The 24,569-nt window shown below is 38.2% G+C and overlaps 1 protein-coding gene across 1 annotated transcript in view; it reads left to right on the top strand.

Moving 5' to 3' along the window:
• Positions 1-14,639, top strand: part of LOC149068540 (uncharacterized) — a 35,409-nt gene extending 20,770 nt beyond the window's left edge. Inside the window, exons 11-16 of the mRNA XM_089250469.1 lie at positions 179-261; positions 1,042-1,254; positions 1,395-1,630; positions 4,274-4,459; positions 9,187-9,280; positions 14,374-14,639. Coding sequence (XP_089106595.1) covers positions 179-261; positions 1,042-1,254; positions 1,395-1,630; positions 4,274-4,459; positions 9,187-9,280; positions 14,374-14,453 — 892 coding nt within the window. The 3' untranslated portion in view covers positions 14,454-14,639. The remainder of the gene's footprint in view (positions 1-178; positions 262-1,041; positions 1,255-1,394; positions 1,631-4,273; positions 4,460-9,186; positions 9,281-14,373) is intronic.
• The last annotated feature ends 9,930 nt before the right edge of the window (positions 14,640-24,569 follow it).

Consider the following 24,569-nt stretch of genomic DNA (forward strand, 5'->3'; position numbering starts at 1 on the left):
TGGATTCATACCTAGATCTGTCTATTTTTAATTATTAATTCTTCTGTGTCACATTAGTTTGAATACTTTCAAAGCATATGTTTGATCTACATAAACAATAGGAAATTTGCTATTGCAGATGCTTTGGGCTCAGTTTGTTATCATGATTGATCGCATCATATTTTTCATTTATTTTCAGTGCTAGGTCACCTCAGTGGCTTAGAGGGAAATGGTGGAATCTGAAAAGACATGCAGTCAATGCGAACTCTATCCCATTTCAGGGTAATGATCAATAAGGAATTTTTATTTTCTAAGGCATCTTATTTATATATTTTTCATTTATTAATTCACAAAATTATCATCAAAGTTACAGTTGTTCTATGAATGTTTTGTACTATTTAGCCTCTGCCTCTGAGTGATAAGTGCCATAGCTCTCAGGGCAGCAATTATGTGAGTGCAGGAGTGTCTGGTCTGAACACAGACCAAGAAAACACAATATTCATTCTTTAATGAATTGTTCAACATTACGAGAGGGGGGGGGGGGTTCCAACATATACGCTCACCCCCATCTGACTCCATTTTTAATGCTGCTCTGATAGTTTTTACTAAGGCAGCAGAGATATGGCATGCATGTGTGATGTGTGTGTGTGTGCACTGCTCTCTAGCAATGGCTAATCAGACAAAAGAAATGAAACAACTGTTGCCAAATCAAAGAAAAAATTGACAAACTGATTCTTTTTTAACAACATTGGCAAATAGACAAGCATTATTATGTGATTTTAGTCTTATTTAATCAACAATCGAAAAATGTTGTTGAGATTTTGTGTGAATAGGATCAAATGGCAGCCCCTGCCTGTCAGAGCTTAAGATGGATATCTAATGTGCTGAAGTATAAATCACAGGATTTATGTATTGTATTTTACCGATTTGGTTGCCCCCCCCCTCGTGAAATTTTATTGAAATGAGTGCTACTCATTTGGTCAAAAAAAAAAAATCGCTTGTCTCTAGAAATAAAAAAATGAAACCAATTTTTTTCCCCCCATGTTTCTTTCTCTTTTCTAGATTTGTGTGAATATTTATACGAACAATTCGTACTGAAGCTCAAAGTTGCTGCAGGGGAAAATATTGCTTCCATGGCATCATCTGTTGTAGATGACAATCTTTGTACAGAGTCTGCTCAACCTCAAGTACTTGCTCAACCTGAACATGGGGTAATGGCTTCGCTTGCTGGGAATACAACATCTGAGATTGTTGTTGCTGCTGACGTGTCTGTCGGCAAGTTTTTCTTTTTGTCCATCAAATAATTTTTGTATTATGTGCCCATTTACCTTTCTTTCCTTCCTTATGTACTTTGATGAAATACAAGTGCACATTGAAAACATTAGTCAAAACATTGAATTAATTATACCCCACAGACTGTCTGTCTTCTGTTATAACCCTCCCAACTGCTCAAGCTGTAGAGCTGGACAACGAAGTTCTTCCTGCTTTGCAAATCTCTCCGAAAATAGAGGCTCTGGAGATATTAACAGACCCACCTGTTCAGCTACTCTCTGCAGCGGCTCAACCTTTCTTAACAGCTGCTCCTACCATTCAAACCATACCTCTTGCTGCTGCACTGGCAAAAACTCCTATCGTTATTCATACTATTCCAGTAAGAAGTTATGATATTTTTGCATTAACACGTTTATAAAACAAGATTAAAATTGATGTCAAAATCATAAATTCAAGAAATCTTCCGATCTTAAAAATCTGTATCACAACCCATGTCACTAAAATCGCCATTTGTATGAGAATGGAATATGAAAATGAAACAAACTAACACAAGCGATGGCTGTTTTTAGACATACTAAAAGAGGCAGAGAATTGACTCAAGAAATTTTGACTTAAATTCATATTGGCACTAGCTGAGCTACTGCTACGCTCACCTTGCATGGCTTCAGATGTTGAAGATTGCTATTATTCAGCTTATGGGCCACCTGCTGATGACATTAAAATTTTTTTTCATAAGTAGATCAACCATAGTTCATTGAAATTGTCAGCAGCAACTGACTATGGGCTTACCTAGTGAGGGAGGTAGCTGCCCCCCCAAGAAGAGAAATCAAAGTGTAGTAATTGACACACATTGAAGACGTATCAATTTAGTATCCTTAGTTGCCCCCCCCCCTCTAGTTCAGATCCTGGGTACACCCTTGCAACTGACATGCTGAGCAGTTATACTGTCTATGCTCATCTTTATGAACCCATACAGATTTGATTAGTTTTTAAATAGGAGAGATGATGTAAAAAATGCGGGAAATAAAAAATGAGTTAATCATTCACCTTTATTGATGATTTCCATAAAAATCGCTTATTTTTGTTTGCTTCATCACAACATTTTGGTAAATATAAGATTCAAAAAGAATTGATGCTGGATAACATTTCATACGAATCTTGCTTCTGTGAAATATTTTCAGGATGGTGGAGCGCCGCTAGAACCACTTGTCTCAGGGCCGTCATTTCAACTTTCCTCCGGGGGGGGGGGGGGCAAAGCACATGTACTCAATGTATGTATATGTATATATATATATATATATATATTATATATGTATATATACCATTTTTAGTGTATTTTCAAAAGCCGGGGGGCAGGGATTACCCCCCCCCCCAGGCCCTCCTAAATGCCTGCCACTTGTCGTAGAAATGATCTTTTGCTCATCTTTGAGTAGAGAACTCAATGTAATTTTTTGAATCCCACACTTTATGGTAATTTCTGTTTTTGTAAGAGTTCGCACATTAATTTCTTTAAAAAATCTTTTTTTAAATCCATTGTCAAGCACAATTTTTTCCATTTTGTTGACATTGCGAAAAGAAATGTAGACAAACTGCAGTTGGCTGAAATAGATTGGATTGACTTAGAAATGGCCTATCAATAACCTAATGCAGGGGTTTGTGGGTGGATAAAAAAAATTTGAGACTCCCCCCCCCGACCCAATGTAGCATACTGTTCCTAAAACTATCAGTTTATCCAATCATAATGCGCAAAGAGTGAATTATATACATTGGCAACCCATCTTCAATTCATGGTCACCCTGGCTCACACGTGTTTGCAAAATACTTGATGTTGATAATTGACTCTTAAAGCATGTAAAGCATATGAATGGAAGTTTACTTTTGATTACAAAGAACTTGGAGGCGGCTAAAAGAATAAAATAACCAAAAAAAATAGTTGAAGAAATACAAAGTTTTTAAAATAGGTAGTTGATGAAAATGTGAGTTCTTAAAGTAGGGCAGATTTTAACATTGGCATGCTGTTTGGGACAGAGGACCAGTTCATAAAAAAATAGCGTGTTCATAAATTGGAGGGTCATGAAATCAAGCGTTGACTGTAATTGCATGTTTGGGATCTCATTTGAAAGATGGTCTTCAAATGGGAAAGAAAAAGTCTGATAGAAATAATGTCCAAAGAGTATCGAGTTATAACAATGACACAGTATCGATTTTGAAGTTTGGGTGGATCACTAATGTTTAATTTAATATCTTTTTGAAATGTATATCTGTGATTTGATTATACATTATAAATAGGTCCTGGAAATTGAGGGACTAAAAATTTTAAAAATAGGCAAGTGAAAAGGCACTCAAAATATTCACTATGGATAAAAAAAGGTGTTTATATATATGGTAAAAAATGGTAAAAAGGAAAAATAGCACAGCAAGGCAACAAACATTCTGGAGCAGCAATTTTGAGGAATGAACGGTTAAGAAAATCAGTAGAATAGGGGAAGCCCAACAAAATTTCTGTAGCCCACCATAAATTTGCCTTTGCGAAGGGCTAGGTTAGTGAATAACCCAACTGTTTTACCTAGAGAGTTTGCAAGCATGTAAGTGAACAAAAGAGTGACCTACAGTGAGCGTGCAAGCATGTGAATGACCAAAAGATTGATCAAGGTAGTGTGGGAGCATGGGCGAGATCAAAAGAGATGCAAGTATGTGAATGATTAAAAGAGTCACTTAGAGACACAGATGTATTTACAGGAGTGGGGGAGAAACAAGCAGGTTCTCCCGCACTGGGCAGAAAATTCAAGAAATAAATGATTAAGAAAATTAGACTGGAGTGGGAGAAAGGTGGCAAAAAGTTTGCGCAGCCCACAGGTGGCAAAACTATAAATCAACCTTTGATTAGAATCTGTGACAATGCTATTTTTACAGCTGAAAAATAAAATGCACCTTAGATCCTTGGAAGTGTTTCTTACATGAAATATTTTTGTATATATGCATGTGAAAATATGAAATTTATTATGTTCACGCTCATTTTCAGACGAATAACATTACTCAAGGTTTGCCTGATAGGATCGATGACTCGAGTCCATCTAGTCCATTAACTTGTCTCGCTTCCACTCAAACAACTTCTGCTCCACCCTCTCCTCATACAAGTGACCAAGTTCTATCATTGGATGATTCTCATAAACTCTCAGACGAAGATGGGGAAACATACGAAGCTGAGGTCAGTTTCTTTTTTTTCCAACCAATAAAATACAAGGTTTGCTCAAAAAATATCTCCAACCATAATTTTTCGTGCCTGAACCAATGAAGCTAGGGAGGCATAGTTTGGTGCATGTATGTAGGCTATCCTAGTACACATGCTTGATTTTTTTTTTCCTGCCTGCAGAAGTTGCCAGTCCACCGATGAGTGAGGAAATTTAAGTGAGTGCTGTCACATTTTCATTTTTGACAAAATGCCAGGAAAAATGAGAACAATGCTACTGTATTAATCATGATGGTGCTGCCAATTGTGATGCAGAACCTCTTGATAGTACTGCTTATGGATGGTGGGGGCCCGTGCATACTCGTGATGAACCATGTCACTGGAGTAAAGAAGATGGCCATCGTGACTTTGACATGGAATCTCCTGAAAACCAAATTGTCAGTCAAAATGAAATGAATAAATCCAATGCTAATATTCACCTCGTTCTGCGAGTTCTCTGATTGTGATTCGATGATCCTACATCGCCAGAGCATAGTTACTATGTCTCCCCATTTTCCTGGAGGCTCCCAAAATTTCTACTCTATCTCCCAGACAGTGCCATCTGTTTGTCCGGCCTCATAATAGAGACCTGGTTAAGATTTTCCAGTTAAAACATATTATTTTCGCGGTTTCTCCAGTTAAAGCATATAGATTGATAAGTAGGCATTTATAGTCAGATAAGGGGCATCAGAAAAATCAATTTGCCATGGGGTCCATGATGCTATTGAAACAACCCTGCTCCCATAAAATTCTTATATCATCCGAATTTCGACGAGTGTAAAAAATCCCTTTTGGGGGGAAAAAAATATTCCCAAAGAGTTAACCTGGAAAAAAATAGTACACAAGACCGTTGTTTTTTATCTCCGAAATGACATCACAAGCATAATGTCAGTTGTCACCCTTGCTCCAAATTGCAAAATACAATTTATTTTCTATGGTGGGAAGACAAGATTAGCAAAACAGGCAGCATAGATTCCGCCTTTCAACATCCAAAATTGTGAGATGAATTGTATCTGCTTTGACCATGTGTCCTGTTTCACTCCCAATGGTGGTTTTTCAGTTGGCGAGATTCGATTTCAGAATAGTAATGACAGAGTCATAGCCAAAAAAAATTTTCGGAAGGGGGGGAACTGCTGATATTTTGAAGACCAAAGTGATAAAACAATAGACCAATAACTCCATAAAACTTTGCCATTTTTTAATATTGGGCGACCAGACCCCTAAACCCCCCCCCCTTGGTACAACCTTGTGATGACAGAGAGGTAATTTAACCTACTGGTTGACACTGATTGGTGACTTGGTACTTGTCATGTTTTTGCAAAGAGGAAAAATCACTATAATTTTACTTTTATTAACAAAAAATCTCTGTATTGTTTTTGAGAAATCTGTTTTGTGTAGAATTTTTTTTTGGATCTGTGTGAAAACCTCCCTAATTATCATTCTCCAAAGTTGGCAGCTATGACAGAGTCCTCATTTAGTAAATAGCGATCTTATTTCTAGATGGTGAGAGCCCACCAGAGAATATGCTTCACTCTTCATTCATGTATGACCTTTTTTAAATGGTTGTACCACTCCTTCATCTCCGAAGATCTGGTGAACTTTGCAGATTGTTTCCACTCGGGAATCACCAAGTTGCACACAAAATTTCATGCAGTAGCATTATGCAAGTTTTTCCTGCCATTTTGTCAAAAATGAAAGTGAATGGCACTCACTTCCTCATTCATTGGCAGTCTACCAGCGACTGGCAGCTTCTGCAGGCAGGAAAAGAATCGTGCATGCGTACCAGGATCGCCTACATACATGCACCAAATCACTCCTCGCTAGCTTCAATGGTTCATGCACAAAAAATTATGGTCAGATACTTTTTGAACGAACCTTGAATATATGTTGATCCATTTGTGTTAGAATTTTTCAAACGCTGCTGTCATATAAGACTGTTGTAATGGTTATTTTTTTTTTTTTCCTTTTGATTAAATTTTTACCCTATAGTGATGTTTTTTTTTTTGAGCTGATCATTTTTCCCAGTTGCATACGCAAAGGGGGGGGGGGACCCGAGCCAAGATTATAGTGTTATTTTGCAGGAAAAACTTAAACCCCCCCCCCCCCCCCCCGAAGGAAAAAAAAATCAACCACACATCCTGTTTGGTCGAATGGGACGTATTGTAAACAGGCGTTGGTGAAACGGGACAACTGTTTTTCTTTCCCACATAATTGAATCATTTTTATTCCCCCCCCCCCTTCTAAAACAGCCCTTATTTTTTTTGCTTTAATATAATACCTTATAATACTAACTCTACTCAGAAGCGTAGGCGTATAGGCAGTTTTTTTTAGTTAGTATTATAGGGTTAAGCCCAAACAGTGGAGCTAAAACTTTTTATTCAGCCATTGTAAAGTGTTAGAATGGAACTGTCTAATGTATATCACGAATTACAATATTTTTTAAATGTACAATACGTTTCATAGATCCCTTGCGAAAGTCTCTCGGGAGAAGAAATTTGAATCTGGTGAACTGAAGGAAAGGATTTTTTTCATTATACATTTGCCTTCATTATAAGAAGACCATTGTAAAAACAGCTCCACCTGTACATGAATCACAAAGAATACTGTGGACTGATTACGACATTGAGAATGAGAATGTTCCTTAACAAGGGAAGAACACCTTCTAGCCTCCTACATAGTCTTGCAGCCTGATAACGATAACTTACAGTGAAAAACATTAAGTTAGGTTAAACTTTAGCTTCAGAATGCTAAAAAAAACTTTTGATGGAAAAAAAATTGATTGCATTATCCAGTCATAACTATAAAAAATTTTTCCCATCTTTTGGTATTGATCTTTGCAAAAGTGACAAGAATACCCAAATGATAACATTATCAGTGATTATAATAAGCTGCATTGACTTTATTATTACTTTCCGAGTTCATAACTACTTTCTTTGTGATTCGAACTATAGAAAGGAAGAAAAAATCTGGTCGCAAACTTCAATGTAAATGAAAAGAAATGCAAACAAAACATTTCAACCCTACGGTGCATGATTTTATTTTTTGACAGGCTACAGAAGATTTACATATTTCGTTTTTTAATTGAGAAGTTTTACTGTCATCTATGAATGATTTTCGAACAAAAATTAAAAAAATGGGAATAGTGAATGTCTCAAACATGAAGTTGTCAATTGGCAATGGAAAAGAAACGTTAAAAATAGACGTTGCCAATTGGCAACAGTATGCTCTGTAGGTCAAAGATAATAACGCATCAATGTGAAAATTTATAGTCAAACCATATTAATGCAAAACCAAAAAGAATTCCATTAAATCCCATTTCCTTGATGGTTCCTAAACACGTGGCTTGCACTGCCTCCTTACTCCCACTAGTGGTCATTTACCAATCTTTCCTTTACTTGAGTGTTATGAGGGCTAGGACCCAATGGCTAAGTGGCTAAGGACACTTGAACCCTTCCCAGCTAGTGCTTGGAACTAGATGCTTGCCCCTGCAACTAGATGCTTGCCCCTGCAACTAGATGCTTGCCCCTGCAACTAGATGCTTGGTCAGCCAGAGCAAGCACACATTTTAGCACCCCCCCCCCGTAATATTGATGGATACAATTTTGCACCCCCTCTGGTCCAGCACCTGGGGCACCAGACCTGCCTCCTCCCTCCCTCCCTTTCTAATGAATGCATTGCGAGAGGGTTGAACCCCCCTGATAATTGATGAATATAAAATACAACATATTCCAGCCAAATAGTTGGCAATATTTCAGAAAATTTGGCACAAAACCTGATCCTATGACTCTCCCACTTACTCAGTCACAGCAGGGAGAATATGTGTATAAATTTAGTTTATATTTAAATGAATAGTTATTTTTTAATAAATACAAATCACGAAGCCTTCTCAGGGCCACAACTAGGTACTTGGTCAGCTGGGGCAAGCACAAATTTTGGCGCCCCTTCTAATGTTGAAGGAGGTCAAAAGTTGAAATTTGTGCCCCCTCTGGACCTGCCTGCTCCCCCCTAGTTGCGGCCCTATGTATGGGGGCAATACGCAACTGTAGCCTCACCCTTCACCGTTTCCTTTGTATGTGTTCTGTTGCTTTAGCCATCAGTTATCTGTAACTTCTTTTTTTTCAATTATCAATCCTTATGATGCTCTCATAGTGATAACAGCTTCAGTCATTTACTAGTATAGTCCTATAATTGGATGCAGTCTCATTCCTACTAATCACTGTAAAGCCAACCAGTGTTTTTAGTTGCTAAGCATTTGCACCCTGAGAAATGGGGCCAAAATATTGTTTTCCCTTGACTTGTCCAGGATATTGAGCCCTCTTTCCCTGTCAGCATCAGACATGCTGATATAATTTCTGAGAGTTTCACGCTATACTCTCACCACGAAAACAAAGATTCAGATGCCATAAATATTTTTTTTTTCATGTCGCCATTGTGATCTGGAACCTGAGATTTGTCAAAGCTCTGATGTAAGCACACATCAATATGCTGCACTCAAAGCTTTATGTTGAGGAAAAGCTATTGTAAGACAAAAAATATATGTACCCGCGACCTGCAGGCTTCATATTTTTAGTGGTCATATCCATTAACCAAGGTGACTCGGGACCCATTGCTCTCAGTTAATGGATATGTTCTACTGTATCTTTTATTGTGACACCATATTCTGTTTACGCTTTTTTCTTTTAAAGTGAATAATTATTTGGTTTCAGATCGTTGAAAATACCACAGGACACCAAGACAATGTAATCAGACAGAATGTTACTTTATGTAAAACCAGACCGACTGTCCATTTTATAATTGCAGGTTTGTATAATTTATGTTTCGATCCTGTGAAAAACCAGATACAACTAGGTCAATGATTTTCCCCACCATCCATGTTTGCGTCTTCGTTCCCACCATTGTTACACTAGACATTCATTATAATGACCCCACGTTATAGGTAATTTCACATTTTATTACAAACGGCCTGTAGGATAATTCACGAATTCTTTCAAAAACTGTCGATATGTCTTATCTTTTCTTTTTGATATAATGCAACCTTCCATATAATGTATGTTTCTGACGGAATGATGGGGGATCATAATCTGGGCCATGGCATGCTTTCTCGGGGCAGCATTTTTTTTGGGAGGCCTCTTTAGCATCAATTTGGCCAAAGTTATTCTCAGAAAAGGAGGGGTTTTGCCTCTCCTCTTTATTTTTTCAATGATTCGTTTTGGAAGCTAGTCTCTCTTGCAGATTATTTCAAGCAAGAAACTCGAAATTTCCAAGAAATGAGCAAAATAAGTGTACTTTTTTTTGTGTACCTTTTTTTCCCCAATTCGGTTGTGAGTCATTGCCATGGTTGCCCTAGCCCAGTTGCATGCCTGGTTATGATAATGAGCACCGACTGTATTTTCTTTAAAATTTACCATGGTCTCTATAAACACCTCTTCCGAAAAGTCAGAGCTGCTCTTAGGTGGGTGCGGGGTACATCAGCCTTTGCATGTAAATAGCAATTGCTTTACTGTTAACTGATTACAAGAGAAAAAAAATGTGCAATTATCTGACCACCATATCAGTCAAGGGTCAATAGTCATTGCCACCTTGCGGTGTGGGAGCACTTATAGGTCTAGCCAGAGATTTAATCTAGGAAAAGACGTGTTTCAGGTAGCCCTACTTATGACTGCTGTTCTATGCTGCGTGAGTAAAATCACTATATACACTATAGGTGGATGCCTATATGGGGCCGTTCAAGTGTTACGCAAGCAAATTTTTGACCCATCCCACCCTTGTAAGCAAAACTCTGACCCTCTGAATCCTAACACATACTGGTGGGATCAGAGACGTATATGGGGGAGGGGGCCCGACGATCAAAAATTTATTTTTTAATGCAAAAAATATTTTTTAAATTGAAATTTCGGAAGAAAATACCTTAATGTGTTGTTATAATCAATTTCTGTTAATTTCAATGTTGTTTGAAGGCTATGAACTCAAAATTTATCTTTAATAAATTCATTACGACCTACCCTCTAAGCCATATAATGATACATCGCATAAAGACCCTTGGCCCGCGGACCAAATGTGGCCCTTGGGGTTATCTGATGCAGCCTGCCCCCTTCAAACCTAATTTTGTAAAAATGAACTAAGCGGCACATTTACAGATCGCTTGTGTCCCATGGTACAATTCCTGAACACTTAAGCGATCCGTGACATATTTAGAGATCCCTTGAGTGACATGTGATGTAGTTTTAGAGCACTTAAGTGCCCCCGGTGCGGTTCTACATCACTCAAGTTACCCGTGGCACATTCTCAGATTTTTCAAGTGATCCGTGGCATATAATTACGATCACTTGAGTGATGTGTGGCACAGATCCAGAGCACTTAAGTGACCCGGACACATTTCCAGATCACTTAGATCCGTGAAACATGTAGAGATCACTAAAGTACCTCTGTAGGGCACTTGTCAATAGGGGGAATGTTACTTCAAGTGCCCACAAACTATCAAAAGGTTTTTCTCATTTTTGGGGCACAGAGTAAGATGCCATTAAGAATATTTTAAAGGGTAGTTGATGACGTAAGCATTACCCAACCCCCCCCCCCCCCCATCTATGCTGACATAATACTTGAATGGTCCCTATTGCTATTCTTACACATAAAATAAAAAATTTTATGACACACAAGGTAATCACGAGTTATGTTAAGAGATTAATTTTGACCATATAAAATTTTAGGTGCTAGTGCCAATTTTTTTGGTCATCATGGTCATAGCGCCATGAGGGCGGGGCTGACAGGGCCTGAGACAATTGTCATTTTTTGTTTTTCCATGCTACAAATTCACTATAGAAGAGCCAGTGAAAAGTCTGACTTGGGAGAACCACCAAAGATCCCAGTCTAGGGACCCTGTCCAAGATGTGGGGGCCATAATCGTAGTATCAAATTTCAGTTATAAGTACCTAGTCGATTCAGCAATAAGTAAAATATCTGTTTTCTCCTGCTCTGCTTGTGTCAATAGTTTGACTGACAGTAAAATATGAAGGGGATCTTTTTTGAATATCAGCCACTGCATCTTAAGTAAAGCACCATTTATGTTTGCTGGCATAGCGTATATATTAGTTCATTAACACATATGTATCAAAAACTTAACACAAAGCTTGTAGCATCAGAGCATTCGCTTTATTTAATCAAAAAGTCCAAAGCTCAAACGCATCTTCAGTGTTTCTGAAAATTCTGACCTTTCATCGATTCTGAAACTATTTCTTTCACTCTGAATTTTTGCCGATTCTGAAATTTTTTCTTTCATTTATTCTGAATTTTTATGTGTGCTAGAATTATTTCTTGCATTTATTCTGAATATTCGTGATTTTCATTTCCTGAATATTTCCGCGTCTAGTAAGGGCGACCCTGCCAAAAGTTAAGCACTCGGTAGTGCATAACTCTCAATATTTCCAAGCCCTCCCAATACAGTCAAAGTTTGTTATAACAAGAGTTCATAACAAGTGTATTCATAATCACAGAGAAAATTCTCATTATAACAGAATTATCATAATGAGCAAATCACAGGTAATAAAACTGTCAGGTTATATAAATTGCTAATAACTGTATTGTAATCGTCGTTTGCATCAGTGTTTGGTGTAGTGCATCAACCTCTGGGTGAGTATAGAAAAAAGGCTATAAAGTCGGAATCAGTAGGTCCTGGTCTAATTAGCCCTCATGTATAGAAAATGGCCGTGGTGCAACAAAAATGATTGAACATATAAAAGAAGGTCATTATGCCCTGAAAAAGTCAAAAGAATCATTATTTTGGACTAGACTATTATTAGAATCATTCTCTGGGACTTTGCGATTTGTCCAGTCCTGATATAATGTTTGTTTTCGATGGAAGGTCAAGCGTATTCGATTGCCATGAATTCTTCCATGACTGACTTGTAAGGGAACAATCAAGAAGCTATCCATTCTTAATTGACAACCGTGTTTTAATGGGCAGCGTATATCTTTTTTTAAAAATATTTTTGTGTTTTACCATCTCATTTTGCTTTAATATAAGCGAATGAAGAAAACTCCAGTTGTAAAATGGATTTTTGGTTTCTGAGAAGTTTTTGCATAGAATTTTCTAGTATGAAAACTGACCAACCAAACAGTTTGAATTTTCACCACTCAATTCTCTTTGGCTTTATGAACTCATTGATATTTTTCTGCTTGATTGGAAAGTTTTTTTAACTTTTCAGCTATTCAGAAACGACATTAAACTGTGAGGTTGGTCTAAATAAGTCCTGGCAGTGACCATAGCCTCTCCCAGTGACTGAGAGACCAAAATTCACTAAAATCGTCACACATACCATTGGGTAACCAAAATATGTGAAGAGTGTGGTAAGAAATGTAAATTTTTTTTATCTGAATCTTCTATTAGATGGACTTCAAGTAATGTTTACAAGGAGAGTGAGCAATGGTAATCCTTGCTTTCTGTTCAGTTCACTAAGGGGGAAATAAGGAGAAAAACTGACATTTTCGAAGAATGTTATAGTAAAAGCTTTAATAATTTTGAACTTGTTATATCCAAATAGTTTTTGCAGCATGAGCTATTTGACAATCACTCATTGTATACCATGCTTATTATAATGGACTTTTACTGTATTTTCAATAACTTTACAGCTATGGTTTCGGAGTCCATAACTATTAAGATATGAATAAATTATTTACACTTCATGGCTGAAATGTTTAAACTAGGGTTTCTCAACCTGTGCTAGTTCCAGGATAATAAAATAAGTCAGTAAGGCTGGTAAATCAAAAGAGGCTCACGTCATAATAATCATAAAACAAAAAGATCTCCATGAGTTTAAAATAAAGTTTGAGAATCGCTGGTTTAAACATTTCAATGTAATAATTGGAATGGACCACTAGTTGTTAACACATTGTCATTACAGCATTTCGATAAGGGGACACCACTATTTCATCAAGCTACAGTCGATGCTCATTCCATTACAACAGGTAGAATAACTCCCAAAAGTTTTTATGTAATTACTTTGTTTGCCTTTGATATAATGCAGGGCTAGACAAATCCCAGGCACCAGTCTGTCATGGAAAATTAAAAAATTGATATTGGCACCTAAAATTTTCTTTGCGGAGTCACTAAATTGCAGACTCAAAATGTTTTGAATTTATAGCAGCATATTGGATTAAAAAATACAGAATTTTTGAAAAATTCCAGAATTGATGAATGGCAGCAGTAGCTCAAGTCGATAAGACACTCGCCTAAAGTACTAAAGGATGTTTAGAGATGTCGTGAGTTCGATACCACCTTCATCCTTGTCAGAAACATTCCCGACATATGTACAACAGAAATGACATGACCACAGAAAAAGATTGCTACTGAAGGGAGTCCCACACTGAGGGATTAGTGCATAAACACCTCTGAGTGAGTATAAAAGAAAGGCTACAAAGTCTGAATCAGTAGGTCCTGATCTAATTAGCCCTCATGTATAGAAAATGACTGTGGTGCAACAAAGATGATCGAACATATAAAAGAGGGTCACTATGCCCTGAAAAAGTCAAAAGAATCATTATTTTGGACTTTTTTTCTCTGCGATTTGTCCAGTCCTGATATGTTTGTTTTTGATGGAAGGTCAAGCGTATTCAGTTGCCATGAATTCTTCCATGACTGACTTGTAAGGGAACAATCAAGAAGCTATCCATTCTTAATTGACACCCGTGTTTTAATGGGCAGTGTATATCTTTTTAAAAAAATATTTTTGTTTTACCGTCTCAAATTTTTGAGAAGTTGTAATTGAACCATTTTCGAAGTCTTATTACAGAGGGGTTTTGCAAACTAAAGCATCGGAAACGCTTATCAACCTTTATGATTTTATTGATGGAAGCATTATTTCTTTTACATGCTGTATTAAGGTCTTCCATTTTTACAGATCCAATGTTAGCACTATCAGCAAATCCAAGTCCAGAGATAAAATCTCGCTCTGATCAAGGATGTGGCACCAACGATTAAATTTTGTATGTATTTTGAAGAAAAATTCAGTGAAAACAGATTGTCTTTCAGTAATGAAAATCAAGTAAATTTGAATTATGTACTGCTGTTATAACCTATTTGGATATCTTTAGACCAGCATTACAATATTTGGTGATTAATGAACGTGTACATATTTTTTGGAAAATTAAATTTTTTTTACATGTTTGAGTTTTTCTTGACATGCGCAATAGGGTGGGTCAAAAAAAGTTTTTATTTTCAAATCGCTAATGCGGAAAAGTTGCCTCCTTTAATAAGAAAAGACATAAAAAAATTTAAAATCAGTTGATATCTTCAGGTCGCGCATCATGCTTATGGAAGTTAGTGAAATCAAACATTATTCTTTTTTTATTTTAAAAATTAATTAATTTTAATTTTTTTATTTGTTAAAATTCTACCATAGACACACAAGTTTGTTATTCTTATTTTATGGTTCAATAAAGTAAAATAAATTAAAGCATTATTAACATTTTGATGTTTATTCGTCGTGCACATGTTCAAAAAACAGGAATTGAAACCAAATTTTTGCCAGTTCCATTGTGCAGCTCTTTGCTCATTTCGTCAGAACGAAACGACCCAGAATTCATCACAAAAAGGTGGCTGTACATCTAGTTCCACCTTATGTGTGATTACACACATAATTTACATTATATTTTAAAATTAGTCACCGAAATTGACTAGGATTTAGTGTTTACAGTTTCTTTTCCAAGCAGTGCCGTCTTAATGTATGGGCCTCAGAAAAACGAGTAGTTTAATTTGTCAAGAATTTTCCAGGTAGGGCCTCAGAAAAATCACTTGGCCCAGGGGCCTGTGATGCTCTTAAGACGGTCCTGTTTCCGAGTGTACTAGTTTGAGGTCTGACTTTTGGGAGAAAGCAGGCATGACTGATTTGGATAACACCGTAGATATGATGTAGCTATCTCTAGCTTTGTGCCCACATACTTTAGTTGAGGCCTCTGTAACAAGTTAGATATAACAAGTTAGACATATCTCTCGACTGCACACGAGAACACCACTACAATGGATCATGTATCTACTATCCCAACAAACTCCCTCTCTGTCATATTTTTCAGCATAGATGGTGCAATGAATGCCAGGACTCTGCCACCGGACAGTATTTCAGTGACGTGCTCTCTAAACATGTTTTCCCAGCAGTTCAAATATTGCAGTATTTATTTGATGACTTACTTAAAGTTTGTTAATTCAGCAATTGATCGTAATGCGTTGTTTGCACACACACCCTGAAATTTAATGTTGGCTATGATCGTTGATGACAGAACAGGTCCGAGAGAGCTTAGATATAGAACTTTAACCCTTTTTATACCCCTGACAGTACTTTAAAGCTACCAAGTTAGATAATTTGTTTCGAACTAATTGTTTAAAAAAGACTAACTAAGCCAGTGCTCATATGACTAATAATATTAGTCATATGAGCACTGGCTCCACTATCTACAATCCAAACATTTTCACCTGTAATATGACTGTATTCGACTTGAAATGCACGATCCCGTTTTCCACTTTCACCTCCATCCGCATAACTGGCTCGTTTAGGAGAAGTTGCCTTGAAGTTTTGTCCCGTTCGATTTTCACAATAGTCTCTAGTTTGCTTGGAAAAATACCGGCTAGTCCGCATGAAACATCTTCTTGCAAGATGTCCAGGTTTCCGGCAGATGTAGCACACTCGTTCAGTCTTTTAACGATCCTTTCTTGTCACAAATGCACCTTCACTAGTCCCGGGAGTTTGCCGACGTTGGATTTCTTTCTCCGTAGAATTTCGACGATTTCGTCGAGGGATTTCTCTCGTTGAGTTTTCAGGATCTCTCGAATTTTCGTAAATTTTCCTCTCAGTCCTCGAACAGTGTGATACACGAGTTCTCTCGGTGAAATTACCAGTCCTAAAGACATGCACTTAGTTGAAAGACCTCTGGCCCTTGCCACATAGTCGTTGATGGTCTCGGTACGAGTCAACTCTAGATCTTTTAGTTCTTGAGCAATATCAATCTTTCGATCATCTGCCATTCCAGTAAAATTGTCCTTGATTTTCTGCCAAAGTGTTTTAGTGTGTTTTTCCGAAGCATACTGCAACGCTTGTTCATCTGAGAGAGAGAGAGTTTAATGTAGGCAACTGCTTCTCTGTCATGTTCCCTCCAATTCAATCGCTCTTTGCTTTCGGCTTGTCCTTCTGCTGGAGCAGGCGGTTCTTCACCTTCGAGAACATATAAAAGTCCTTTCAGGCAAAGTGCTGCCTCCATCTTCATACTGATATGATAATTTGTAGCTGTCAGCAAAGGAACAGGAATATGCTGCTTTTCCATGTTCACCACACCTTGATTATTGCCACACAGGATATAGTCACGCCAATGTTCATTCACATAGATATGATCGCGAAAAAATGTTCAGCCACTTAGATGTCGATCGCAAACATTGCATTATCAACCACGAAGATTAGCAACCACGCTCTGCTACCATTTGAGGTCGTGGTTAAAGAAAACATTCATCAATGATTAAAATTCTAAGAACATTTATTCGATGAAAAGCATCCGTGCGTAACAGATCATTATCATATCGTATCATCATAACAACCAACATTACGTTTGTCTTCACAAAAACAAGATATATATAAACAGAAAAATATGACGTCATCTGACGAGTTCAATTTGCATGCGCTTGTGCGCTCTTAATACCAACATAAACTGCATCCCACCCAAAAAGTCTGACGAATTCCTTATCTACTCTATAATATAAAATCGCAAACTCGAAAAGGGCCTGTTGCTAAGCAACCGAGTGACGGAAGTGGGTGAAGTTTTTGAGTAACGGAAGTGGGTGAAGTTTTTGAGTGACGGAAATCTGTTACGTTTTTGTGTTACGGAAGTCGGTTACGATTTTGGGTCAAGTATTCATTTAACTCTAGCATATATTGGGACCCATTTGATTTGACCCATCGGGACCATGTTATGTGCATGTACCGAGAGGCTCCCTTATCCTACAGCAGGGCCCTTAGGCTGGAATTTAGATGGCGAGCCCCCAAACCAGCTTTTCAGGGCCCCTCTGAGGTTAATTATATAAAGTGTGAAAAATCAAAAAGTGATAAGAATCGTTCTGGTCCTGTCAGCCCTGCCCTTGTGGGGGGGGGGGGTCATGCCGAGAGGTATGTATATGTATAATATACATATAACAACAGTGCTCCCAACACACAGGGTCGGGGTACCCGGGGGGGATTGTACGTATACCTTCATGGGAAAGTTAAAAGTTTTCATTTCCAGGGGCCCTTGATGGATCTCATTGTTTTCTTGCTGCTTTAACGTTGAAAAATTTGCGATAGCGGAAGCACAAGATATATCCAGTCTGGGGGCTCCAAAAAATTTGCGAATTCGGTCACGGGTAGTTGCGTAGGTGGTCCTGGATTTTATTCGTTGGTAAAACGAATACAAATGAAAATTTTTCATGGCATTCGCACCGGGGGATGACCGACAAGCTTCCAAGTCGGGGCAATTGGTTGAGGCCCTGGATTTTATTCGTTGGTAAAACGAATACAAATGAAAATGTTTCATGCCATTCTCACCGGGAGATAACCGACAAGCTTCCAAGTCGGGGCCCCATGTGTACAGGTTTCATTTTGGGGGCCCTGGATGAATCTCATTCTTTTCTGTTGTAGAATTTGCAACAGCGGATGTCCGAGATAAAGCCAGTCTGGGGCCCCACTAAAAGTATGCGAATTGGTGTCCCGGGTAATAGATTGGGGGCCCTGTATTTTATTCGTTGGTAAAACGAATACAAATGAAAATGTTTCATGGCAATCGCAGCGGGGGATGACCGACAAGCTTCTAAGTTGGGAGTCCCATGTTTACAGGTTTCATTTTGGGGGCCCTGGATGAATCTCATTATTTTCTGTTGCAGAATTTGCAACAGCGGATGCCCGAGATAAAGACAGTCTGGGGGCCCCACTAAAAGTATGCGAATACAACGGGCAACTGATTGGGGGCCCTAGCTTTTATTCATTGGTAAAACGAATACAAATGAAAATTTTTCATGGCACTCGCAGTGAGGGATGACCGACAAGCTTCCAAGTCGGGGGCCCCCATGTTTACAGGTTTCATTTTGGGGCTCTGGATGAATCTGATTCTTTTTGTTTTTTAACATTATACAATTTGCAACAGCGGAAGACCAAGATAAATCCAGTCTGGATTCCTTACTAAAAATCTGCGTATTGTGTTCCCGCTACTGGATGTGGGGCCCTGGATTTTATTTGTTGCAAAATTGAAAAAAATGAAAAATTTTCGTGGCCCCTTACAGGGGTGTGTCCGACAAGCTTCCAGGTCAGGGCTCCATGGGAATGTTGATAGGTTCTAATTCGGGGCCCCTGGATGTATCTCATTGATTTTTGTTGTTTAACATTGTAAAATTTGCAACACATCGGTAGCCCGAGATATATCCAGTGTGGGCCCCACTAAAATTCAGCGAATTGAATCTGGGGGTGATTGGTTTCTGGGGGTGCTTGATGAATCTTATTTGTTTTTTGTTGCTTTATCATTATTCTTATTAAAATTCGCTTCTTCAGTAAGCTGGTGCTTTCACATGTCCCTTTCCATAGCACGCTGATGAAGTGGGAACGAAATAAACAAGATATGTTGTGAAGAGAAGTGGGGGGGGGGATGTTGGCCGCCAAAGGGGGCAGGGGGGCAGAGTCCCCCTAGTTTGGAAATAAAAATGCATTGTTAATTTTTTTTCCCCATTTTTTTAAACTATGAATCATAAAAAAACTTCTATTAAAGAAAGAATTTAAGTTATCTCGCATAGAAGAAAAAAATTATTTTTACTAAGAATCAAGCTAAGAAGTGGGTAGCCTTGGTTCTTAACTCGATTCTTAACTATGGAACAAAAACGATTCTTAGTTAAGAATGTGGGAGCAAAGTTCTCTCTCGATTCTTAATTAAAGATCAAATCCATAGTTAAGAAGAGGATTCTTATTAAGAATCAGAAGGTGGTACATCCCCTTCATATTGATGATCTTCCCTTTCAAGAAAGTATTTACGATCATATGATTCCAATATTATTTAATCAACATATGACAGAAAATTGGTCGTCTAATGTTATCATAGCTACAGATGCATCCAAAGCTCAACATACGTGATGGGAATCTATTGCCCTAATAATAATTCATGTATACAAGCTTTATACAAAGATGACGTCACTCTCCGCTACCATACGAAGGTTTTTAACAACTGGCTGTTGCGAAGATATATTTCGTAAAGAGAGAAAATTCAACTGCCCCTGCGGGGAATCGAACCCACGTCCTTTCACTTTCCGGGTGAACGCCCTAGACCACTAAAAACCTTCGTATGGTAGCGGAGAGTGACGTCATCCTTGTATAAGTCGCCATCTGGTGGCAACGTCAGCAGTTGTGAGCTTGGCCTGAGTCTGGTCCGGCCGTCCATGTACGGTCCCTTTCAGTGTACACGAGCTCCAAGGAAAGATTGAGAGATTCTGTGCTTCTGTAGTCTAGTGGTCTAGGGCGTTCACCCGGAAAGTGAAAGGACGTGGGTTTGATTCCCCGCAGGGGCAGTTGAATTTTCTCTCTTTCCGAAATATATCTTTGCAACAGCCAGTTGTTAAAAACCTTCGTATACAAGCTTTAGTTCATGATTACTCCTCCATTTTTACTGCAGAGTGTCTTGCTATTGCATATGCAGCTACCAAGCTCATCTGTGAGAGACGTAATTACGTTATTTTTACCGATAGCAAAGCATCACGTTTTGCTTTGAAAAATGTAAATCCCCGTTCCCATTCCGTAACATTATTGACACATTCCTGTCTTGCACATGCAAAAAACATTGCAAATTCAATCACTTTGGTGTGGACCCCTGGCCATAAGAATATTTTATATAACGAGATCGCCGATAAAGTAGCACGACTTGCGACAAGAAATAATAACTTAAACTTTCCTTCTTTCACTTTCATGGAAGATATTCTTAATCGTTTTGAAAATTGTTTTAAAAACAACGTGTTGATCAGCATTTTACTTGTCAAAACGATTATATCTACGCAATCGACTTTTTCAACTGTGTTAAATTATACTCACGATTTTTTCACAGTCGAAAATATGAAACACTTTTTTATCGTTTACTTACAAAAACAGAGCACCTACCAAAGATTATTTACATAGAATAAATCAGATTTCATCTCCGATCTGTGATCATTGTTCAGATCCTGAGACTTCACTGCATTTCATGTTCATTTGTAAACATTGGATTGAACAACGCCGTCAATTTGCTATTAGCCTCTCGATCCCCAATGTCAATCGTTTGTCTTGGATGAATTTATTAAAGGCGAATGCTGAACAATTTGTTTATGCTTTTGAAAAATATCTTTATGTATGTAACAGATTTTAATTTGCGTTGAATTTTGATTTTTTCTGTTTCTGTATTCACATCAGATGTGAAATGAGATATTTCCTATGTTATGTATACCGCAGTTATTTATTTTTTAGAATGTGAGAAGCATTTGAACGGAAAAGAAAATTCGTAATTCTTGTTTGTGTGTGGGGTTTTTTTTTAATCTCTCTGAAATTTTATATTTTGCTTTCTCTATGTGTATTTTTTGGTTAGAATTTCCAAGTGTGATTTTCCCCCATCCCTATCATGTAAGATTTGTGCAAATTCTACCACCTTTAATGTAAATTTTGCATTCATGTATTCATATTACGTATATGTACTTACATACTTACATGTATATTACATAGTGTAAATTTTTGTTTTAAAGCGGTCCTAAAGCCCTTGCAGGTATAAAGTACGTAAAATAAAGTGTCATGTCATGAGGCTGAGCCAAAACATCCTATTAATGTGCAAGTCTTCCCCCCACATATACTCATGTAAAAAAATATTTAAATAACACTGGGGAGGGAAAAATAATTAAATCGCCAGCATTTCAAATCACTTAAAGAAATAAGATTTAATAGAGCATTACCTTTCCGGTATGCCGGGTAAAAAATTGCAATAAAATCTTCGACTTTTTGGAAAATTTCCCATCTTAGACCCTCATTTTTTTGGCAGTAGACGATTTGCAACCAGCAGCTTGGTCTTTGATTTTGTTTCTCTGCTTTATAATTGTTTTCAAAGTTGCTACAGGGATATTCAATTGTTTTACAAGATACTTTCGTCATGAATTTAAAATTCTTCCAAAACTTGACATAACGAACGGCGGATTTGACACAGCCAGCAAGTAAAGCACCACAACGAAAGGAAATTCCACAGGAAACAAGAATTCATTGCGTATGCGTCTCTTGGCAGACCTATTTACGAAAATTTACTATCGCCCGGGGCCGGTATCCATTTTTTTAACGGTAAAAGAGTAAACTCGGCACCCTTCAACACCCGTGGAACCAGACCCCACCCTCTCCTATTGCGGTCATAACAGCGACTCAAGACAAAAACGTTTTAATAACTTCCGAGGTCTAAAAAGGGGATTTTTTACACAACACCAAGAATGGAGCGCAATATGTCGATATTAAGTCAACAATCAGTATCGTGAAGATGCTCTAAATCAGTGGTTCTCAACCTTTTCAAGCCCGCGGCCCGGTGTCATTCATTTTTGCGAGTCGAAGGCCCGATCAAACACACGACCAACGGAAAATGAATGAGGAAAAATGAAACGGCTAATCACTCGCGGCCCGGTATGAATGATATCAGGGCCCGGTACTGGGCCGTGGCCCGGCGGTTGAGAAACACTGCTCTAAATCAAGTTACGGCCAGAAGCGGATAAAGGTCAGTTGTTGTCGGCCCCGGGCATAAAAAAAAATTATTAGGCCCCTTAAATTAGGGGCCAAAGGCGCGCTCGGTGTGCCCACCGTTAAATCCGCCTCTATTTACGGTTCGCATTCACGTTAACTGAGTTTTCATCAGCCTGGTGACCAATTTTCATCTGATTTGGAAACCCTTGTGTTAAACTAAACGTTGAATTGCAGGATTCTGTGATATTTTCGTAAGTAGTTCTCCTTTCGATCATATCTGGGTCTACGGTTTCTTGCTGAGATTTAAATCCAGTTATAGAAAAATAGTACGAATTTTATTTCTAGATAGATCGCGATTTTCAGTCGGATGATTTTTTTATTGTAAGTAAATTCAAAATACTTGCGAGCTTCTTTAACCTTGGCCAGCTACAAGAGCATTCTCCAAAGCGTATTAATAATACGCATCTTTAATATTCGCGTTTTCGTATTCTCCCGCTGCGCGTAAGTTAGTTTCTGCACGGGCTCTCTTAAATCATTTCAAATATTAAAAAAAAAAAAAATTAACAAAAGTAACGATAGAACAAGCAACAAATGTAACTTGCTGATGCTCCTAGTTTTTGACGAGAAAATATCGAGCCCCGCAGTCAATAGTAATTTTTGTAACTATAGATGGCGCTAATAATTAGTAATGATAGATGGAATTGCAAATCGTCAGAGTGATTTTTGTAGCTATAGATAGATGGCGGTTGTGTTAGTAGTGTTAGTACTTTTCGGGTTAAATCCACGTGGTAATTTTTTTCCCAGGCAGTACAAGTGTGTGTCGTGATTACCCACAGAAAAATCATTGATCTAGTGTTATATCAGTAAGTATCAACGATCAAAAATGGAGAAATGGATTTGCGTATGATGCGTCTTTCAAACTGAAAGTTATCAAATTCGCCGAAGAAAACAATAACTGTGCTGCAGCTCGGACATATAACGTCAATGAGAAACAAGTAAGAGAATGGCGGAAAATGAAAGAGAAAATTTCAGCCATGCGGAAGACAAAAAAGGCTCTTCGAGGAAAAGTATCGGTGTTCCCTGAACTTGAGAAGGAATTGAATGAATGGGTGCTACACCTCAGACTGAAAGGTACAAAAGTGACAAGGACAGCCATACGTCTGAAAGCATCGAAACTAGCTGAGAGTGTTAAATTCAAAGACACAAATCCAGAAAAGTTCTATGCATCCTCAGGTTGGTGTACTCGTTTCATGAATCGTTTCGACCTGTGCTTACGCCAGCGAACAAAGATCGCACAAAAACTCCCAGAAGAATTGGAAAGCAGAATTGAATCTTTCCAGAAGTTCATAATTGAACTGCGAAAAAGACATGGATTTGAACTGTCACAAATCGGTAACATGGACAAAACCCCGGTTACTTTTGAGTTTCCAAGCAATAGAACTGTTGATGAACTCGGAAAAAAAACCATCTTTGTTAGAACAACTGGGCACGAAAAAACACGATTTACGGTCGTGTTATCGTGCATGGCCGATGGAAAGAAATAGCCTCCAGTTGTGATTTTCAAAAGGAAGAAAATTCCTCCCAACATGAAGTTCCCACCAAGAATGATCGTGAAAGCCTATTAAAAGGGCTGGGTGGATGAAAAAGGGCATTCTACAATGGATCCAGGAAATATGGAACAAAAGGCCCGGAGCAGTGTTCGAGAAACCGGCATTATTGGTATATGTTCAAACCCCACAGAACCGATAATGTCAAAGCCGAGGCAAAGAAATCGAAAACATTGTTGCTTCACAAAACAACAAAATAGATAAAGAGAAATTTATTCACCCAGAGGTGTTACAACCTTGTCGAGCGCGGGAAGAAGAACCAATAATTTCTTTTCTTCCTCCACGGAAGCGCGCGCTTTCTCGTGACGATTGCAGCGCCACAGTACCCCCCCCCCTCCAGTGCGGATCGCACGAACTAATTATTGACAACAAAAGAAAGAAAGAAAATATATATATATATATATATATACACATATAAGGACGGGATTATGAATGCACTTATAAAATGAGACGATTCGGGGGACGACTTGCTCTGCCGTAACGGGTCACAATGGGTTCACTGTTTGTACTGTCACTGTTAGTGGCAATGTGCGCTGGTTTTACTCGTGCAATGTTCACACATACGTTTCTTCTTTTGCATTTGATGGTGATAGTGTTATTGCGCCTTGCGACCACTTCATAGGGGCCATCATATGGGCACTGCAATGGCTTCTTGACAGCGTCATTGCGAAGGAAAACATGAGTGGAATGATCAAGTTCTTTATGGATGAATGTTTTGGATTTATTATGGTGAGACGCTGGGACAGGTCGAATTTTCGAAAAGTG

Source organism: Pholcus phalangioides, unplaced genomic scaffold, assembly GCF_987345545.1.
Source record: "Pholcus phalangioides strain wild (caught in Gottingen) unplaced genomic scaffold, Ppha-v1.0 ptg000024l_1, whole genome shotgun sequence".
NCBI lineage: Eukaryota > Metazoa > Arthropoda > Arachnida > Araneae > Pholcidae > Pholcus > Pholcus phalangioides.